Raw genomic sequence first — 5,675 nt, 5'->3', positions numbered from 1 at the left:
ACAGGTGAAGAAATGATAGGCTTTTTTAGCCAGTACAATGTAAGAAGTTTTTTCTTATTTTTAAAGTGTATTCTGGGATTAGATAGCTTGGTCTAACTGGGGCCGTGAACCATCATTTCTTGTCCTCTTGCCTGTTTTTCACCTTCCAAGGCCAGAGAACCATTGTTAGAGTTCAGCCTCAAACCCTGGATTTATTCCTAAATCCTCAAGGACCCAAACACAAACAGCTTTGGGAATGCACTGGTTTCCTTTCCCAACTCGACTGCAAAGTGCACACTGGGTCTTCCCCTGGAGTTGGAAAACACACTCAAGAATCTGGCTTTGAGATGCTTGTCCCATAACTACAGTGGGTTGTAAACACCCCAGGTGAGATGAACGTGATCTTTAAGGCCCTGCTGTAGTATTAAAATCACATGTATGTCTGATCACCTTTCTTCATTTGATACATATTTGTGGCCAGAGGGGCCAGAGACCATCCCCTCTTCCTCCTAGCAAATCACGGGCACAACAGTTTTCTTAGAGCCCAATTATGTGCCTGGCACGCAAGAAAGTCAGTGTGTCAAAAACAAAAGAAGCCCTGCCAGTATATTTGAAATTAAGTTTATGTAAACAGGTAAAATGCTGTACATCCTTTAAAAACCGAAAGCCAAAGTAAGTGAATCAATAATACAAAGCGGTTTATGGTAGTCATTGAAATAGGGGTAACATTAACCAGTATGAAAATGTCACACGCTCTGGATCGTCACAACTTGCATCTTCAGTGGTCCAAGTGTGCATCCCACACAGTGGAGGCTGGCGAAATTTCAGATAAATTCCTCCCCTGGAACGGCCATCCCCGATCGAGTCCTTCCTCAGTCCTGTCAATCAGCTCACACAGTGGGGTAGCTGGCATATGAAGCAATTCCACAGTTGTTATTCCGGTCTCTGGCCATCTTTATGTAGCCGTTTAAGCCCCAGTATGTGCTCCAGCTGAAAAGAGAGCAGTTGTTTTTTGTTTTTTTCAAAGAAAGAATAAAGAACATTGACTAATTAAGAGAAACACCCAACGTAAACAGGGTGCCGAGGGCCACAGACTTAACAGAAAGGATCAGGAGAGGCAAATGTTCTTGTTCATCTATAAATTCTTGAGGCTAAACGTGCACATAACTTCTATCCCAGACCAAAACTGTGACCTTTCACAGAACTGCACAGAGACAGACAAAGGACAGGATGTCTTTCCAGGCAGAAATGCTTCAGAATGAAAACATTTCAGAATTTAGAAATGCCCGTTACAAATTCTACATGTAACCCCCAGCATGCTCACGAGAGTATCTTAATGTAATAATCGAACATTAACAATCTATGTTCGATCCAGTGGGATAAGGACTTCTGGATTTCGGAAGTGTGCTGAAGGGGGTTTGTGAAAATGTATCCAAGTACTGACCGCAAGCAAGAATTCCCTTTTGAATCTCAAATACAAGCATCTGTGGTCCTGTATACCTGTTCTTCACCAACCAGTATTTGTTTTCATCCGGTTTTACTCCTTCGTGGCCGTAGCCAACCACCAGAACAGCGTGATTTGTCTTTTCCTTGCTGCAGTTTGGCTCATAATAAATGCCTAGGACAGTGAAAGGATTGTTGGGGTGAGAAGCTCTGGGGACACCTAAAAGTAACCCACTCTGTAAGGAAAGCAACTCTGCCTTCAAGAAATGACACACAGGCCAGGCTCGGTGGCTCAGCCTGTAATCCCAGCGCTTTGGGAGGCCGAGGTGAGTGGATTGCCTGAGACTGCGGGTTCGAGACCTGCCTGGGCAACTTCGCGAGACCGCATCTCTACAATAAATCACAAAAATTAGCTGGGCGTAGTAGCGTGCACCTGTAGTTCCGGCTACTCGGAAGGCTGAGGCGGAAGGATCACCAGAGCCCAGCGGGTTGAGGCTGTGGTGGCCGGAAGCATGTCACTGCACTCCAGTCTGGGTGACAGAGTGAGACTCCAACTCAAAATTTAAAAAATAAAAAATGAATAAAAAATAAAAAAAGAAATGACACACTTTCTAGATAGAACTTAACAATAAGAAATATTGTTATCAAGACTAGGGACTTAGGCTCTCATTTGAAACTAACAGAAATACAAATGAGCATCATTTTTGTATAAAACCTTGCCTGCAGACGTAAAAAACAAAATCCTCTTTGGAAATCTCTGATTCTATACCATACTCTGATGTCTAAGAAAATAGCATGGACCACAAAAATCCTTGAATCAAGAGACTGTTTTCAGATTTAACCACAGAAGTAAAAGTTTTGGAAAAGTTATAAAGATCCAACAATTAGATAATATTTAAGTAAATTAAGCTACACAATACATGAGATGTCTATTTATAAAAAGATATGAGGTATTTACCTTAACGGAGCTGTGATAACATAATGGCACATGGAAACACCCAGTACAAATATTGCATGTGCAGAAGGAACAACTGTGTGAAATCCATGCACCCAGTTGTCTACATTGAACGTTACATTCCAAAATTCCATCATGCCGGTATGTCCTGGCTGTTTGCTCTTTTTCTGCATCAGTTTCTACAAAGAAGTATGCTTACCTTCGCCATAGAACTGGAACGAGTCTTGGCTTGCGTCAATCGCCACAGATATAGGTCCCACAGTGGCCACAGCAGACAACAGAGAGTTTTCCCCCTCAGGGATGTCTATGAAGCCAGTGTCATTAGCCGCAGAATACTCAGGCTTGTACTTACAGTCTTCATCCTTGTAAAGTTAAAGAAGACGAGACTTTATACTACCATCTACCTCCTAGGGAACATGAGTTCTAGAACCAAAACAACGCCCATCCATGAGTAGCTTAGGATTTCCAAGTCAAGGCTATTATAAATCATCCCAGGAAGTGAAACGCTGTAAGTTGATTTGACCCTAAAAATTGGCTCAAGTCTCTTCAAGGCCACTGCCTACATCTACCTGTTCATAAGAAAGTTTTCACAGTGAAGAAATGTGTGTGATATGCAGAATGGTTTGTATGTCCTCCATGTTACATAGAAGCAAGAGCAGCTGTGTGTTAACCATCTAACCAGAGACCTGTGCAAAGGCTAATCATTTATAAAGACGGAACTGACAGTTTGCAGGTGTAGATTCTACCATATAAAATGTGAATTCTGAAAGGGTGTCTGTTATCTCTGAACATGATCCACGTTCCAAAAGCAGAGTTAGAATAACAGAAGGAGCTCCACTTACAGCGGCCATGTATGGATAGAATTCCTCAGCGTCCAGGCCTCCGTTTTCCAGCACATACTGGAAGGCAGACTCCATCCAACCACCATCGCAGCCTAAATTGCCTTGAGGCCCAGAGCAGTCCACCAGGTTCTGCTCACTCAGTGCCACAAGTTGGCCAGTTTTCCAGACCATCTGCCCCTCAAGAGCACCGGTCGCGCTAAAAGCCCAACATGAACCACACGGACCCTGAAAAAGGAGTAAAAAAGCTTTCATGCGCAAAACAAATAGCAAGACCTTGACAACAGCTCACATGTCGGAATTCTCTTTAAAGAACAGTGAACTGCATGTCACAGTCTCCCAAGACACAGGTGTCCATGATGGAGATGGGAGGGCTGAATCTGACACTGTCTTACCTGAAACTTCACAGGAGTCACGAAGCCTTTCTTTCTCCAATCCATAGATGGGGGGAAATCAGAAAGCGGAGGTGCCTGGAACGCTTTCCCCTTCCTGTGCTTCTGGCGTTGAAAACCATTCATCTTCTGGTTGAATTCTTCATTGGTCTTCAAGGCAAGGGAAATACAGAATTGGAAAGCAAGAGATTATTGTAGTAAAGAGCTGAGGAGAGGAAGCAGAGTCCAGCCGTCCACAGCGCACTCACCATGTCCCCAAAGGCGTTCATGGCCATCGTGAAGCCATGCTTCCCTTCCCTGTATTCCCGATTGTGCTGCTCGATCACTTTCATATTCTTCTCCCACACTGCTCTCCGCCATCCTTCTTCATTCTAGAGGCAAACACGTCACCGATGGTCTTTATTTCTACGGACAATCCAACCCATGCTCACCAGGTGGATCTGCAGGCAGACACGGAAGAGAAACCGTGGCCAGGGAAGGCCTGATACTTCTGGGAGCCGTTCTCCAGAACTGAGACACAACAGAGATTGTGTGCCCATATTGTGCTCATAATCTGTGCCTTGCATTTAAGGCCTTACAATATTGCCAAGGGCAGGGCTCCAGAGGGTAATCTCAGGCTATAATCTTCCAACAGCAAGGATCTTGCTCTCTGCAGAGCCTCTGGACAGTCCCAGATGTTACCAACCGTTCCATATGATTTCCTGTGTTTCACCTTCCACTGGTTCCATCGCGCATCTAAACTGTAATCACACATGGGAGCAGCTAAAGCCATTCCCAAACAAAATGCAGCCAGGACAATAGAAGGATTCATGTTTCAAAAACCTAGGGAGAGAAAGGAAGTGAGTATCTGATTAGACCAATCCTTCTTGAAAAGGTCATCTTATTCACTTCTGAGAAACGGGGCCAACAGAAACGGGGTCAACATGGTGGAATAAAAATACTTAAATGATTCTGCCAAGCATTTACCCAAAGACGGTGGAAGAGGCTGAGGTTGTGCTGGGAGGAGAAAGGCCAAGCAGACATATGTGATGAGCCCACCAAAATCAAAAAACAGCCTGTCCAGAGCTCTAGGAATTGAAACAATGTATACCATGACGATCTGGGGTGTGAGAAGGGTGTGAAGCTATCTGAGGGGTGAGAAGCTTGAGGCAACTAGGTTACTTGGAAAAATTGGGCTCTGTGCCAATGCTACTCAGGTCACCCAGGGAAAACCTGACTAATAATAATGTCTGATCCCTAATAGGGCAAAGCAATCCCAAGAGTTAGGAGGTCACTTCACACCTTCTTCCAGGTGGACATACAGCAGGAGGTGGGAAATGTCTTCCAACCTCGCCTTCATGCAAGAAAGCTTTCTGGAATGCCCTTCCCAGGAGACACTGAGAAGGAGAGGACCCCAGGTTCCTAGAGTCACCCACGAGGGCCAGTGCCACCAACATCCCAACTCGCCCCCCAAAACCAGATCAGGTGGCCACACCGCTAGAAGCCAGGGCCAAAACAGGGGTGGGCAGCTCCCAGGATACGGGATTGGTTTCGCCCAGATCCCCTGTCGCTGGCTTCCCAAGTCCGCTCAAGCTCACTGTGGACCCAGGATTTTTGCAGATGTGCAGAGGTCAGGCGTTTCCACCTGACTTACGGGGTGGGGGGCGGAGAGGGGAGGGGAGAAGCTGCCCTTGTCCCGCCTGAACGTCCCTGGCTACCACGGCTTGGCCCCTGCGAACTGTCCCCGCAGAAAGAGCTGACGGACTCTCGGGACCCCGGGGGCGCTCCTGGCCCGCTTTAAGCCACCGGGGTCTCACCGGTGGCGGCCAGAGCTGCACAGGCACAGCGGCAGGTCCAGGATCCGGGGGTCTCCGGTCGTCTGCTGCCGTCCCGAGACCGCCCATCTGGCCTTTAAAGCCTCCGAGGCGCAGCCCAGGCGGACCCGCCCCGGCTACCTGGCTGCGCCGCGATGGCCTCACCTGTCGCTGGGCGGGGCTGTCGGACTCGCGGACCGGCCGGTGAGGCAAGTCAGTCCCCACCTGTCCACGCGCGGGGCGCGCCTCGGTGGGCCCGGAAAGAGAGGCGGGC

The 5,675-nt window shown here is 47.3% G+C and overlaps 1 protein-coding gene across 1 annotated transcript; it reads right to left on the bottom strand.

The window, feature by feature from the left end:
* Positions 1–869: 869 nt before the first annotated feature.
* LOC103274244 (cathepsin L1-like) lies at positions 870–4,419 on the bottom strand. Its single transcript, XM_008071710.1, has 7 exons — positions 4,294–4,419; positions 3,857–3,979; positions 3,612–3,758; positions 3,220–3,444; positions 2,577–2,739; positions 1,480–1,597; positions 870–969 (listed from the first exon to the last, which is right to left on the bottom strand). The coding sequence occupies exons 1-7, from the start codon at positions 4,417–4,419 to the stop codon at positions 870–872; spliced, it is 1,002 nt and encodes a 333-aa protein (XP_008069901.1).
* Positions 4,420–5,675: the final 1,256 nt, after the last annotated feature.

The sequence above is a fragment of the Carlito syrichta genome, unplaced genomic scaffold (assembly GCF_000164805.1).
Source record: "Carlito syrichta isolate Samal-C Ts95f unplaced genomic scaffold, Tarsius_syrichta-2.0.1 Scaffold314652, whole genome shotgun sequence".
In the NCBI taxonomy this organism is placed as follows: domain Eukaryota; kingdom Metazoa; phylum Chordata; class Mammalia; order Primates; family Tarsiidae; genus Carlito; species Carlito syrichta.
This window is presented reverse-complemented; position numbering and strand designations above follow the sequence as displayed.

What these genes read in the sequence shown, in the direction of transcription:
- LOC103274244 (XM_008071710.1), bottom strand. Translation starts at nt 4,419, where the DNA reads ATGAATCCTTCTATTGTCCTGGCTGCATTTTGTTTGGGAATGGCTTTA. An exon ending in ACAGGAAATCATATGGAACG is followed by an intron (nt 3,980 to 4,293) that starts GTTGGTAACATC and finishes GTTTGCCTCTAG; the next exon opens with AATGAAGAAGGATGGCGGAG. An exon ending in TCTATCCATACATGGCCGCT is followed by an intron (nt 2,740 to 3,219) that starts GTAAGTGGAGCT and finishes TAACTTTACAAG; the next exon opens with GATGAAGACTGTAAGTACAA.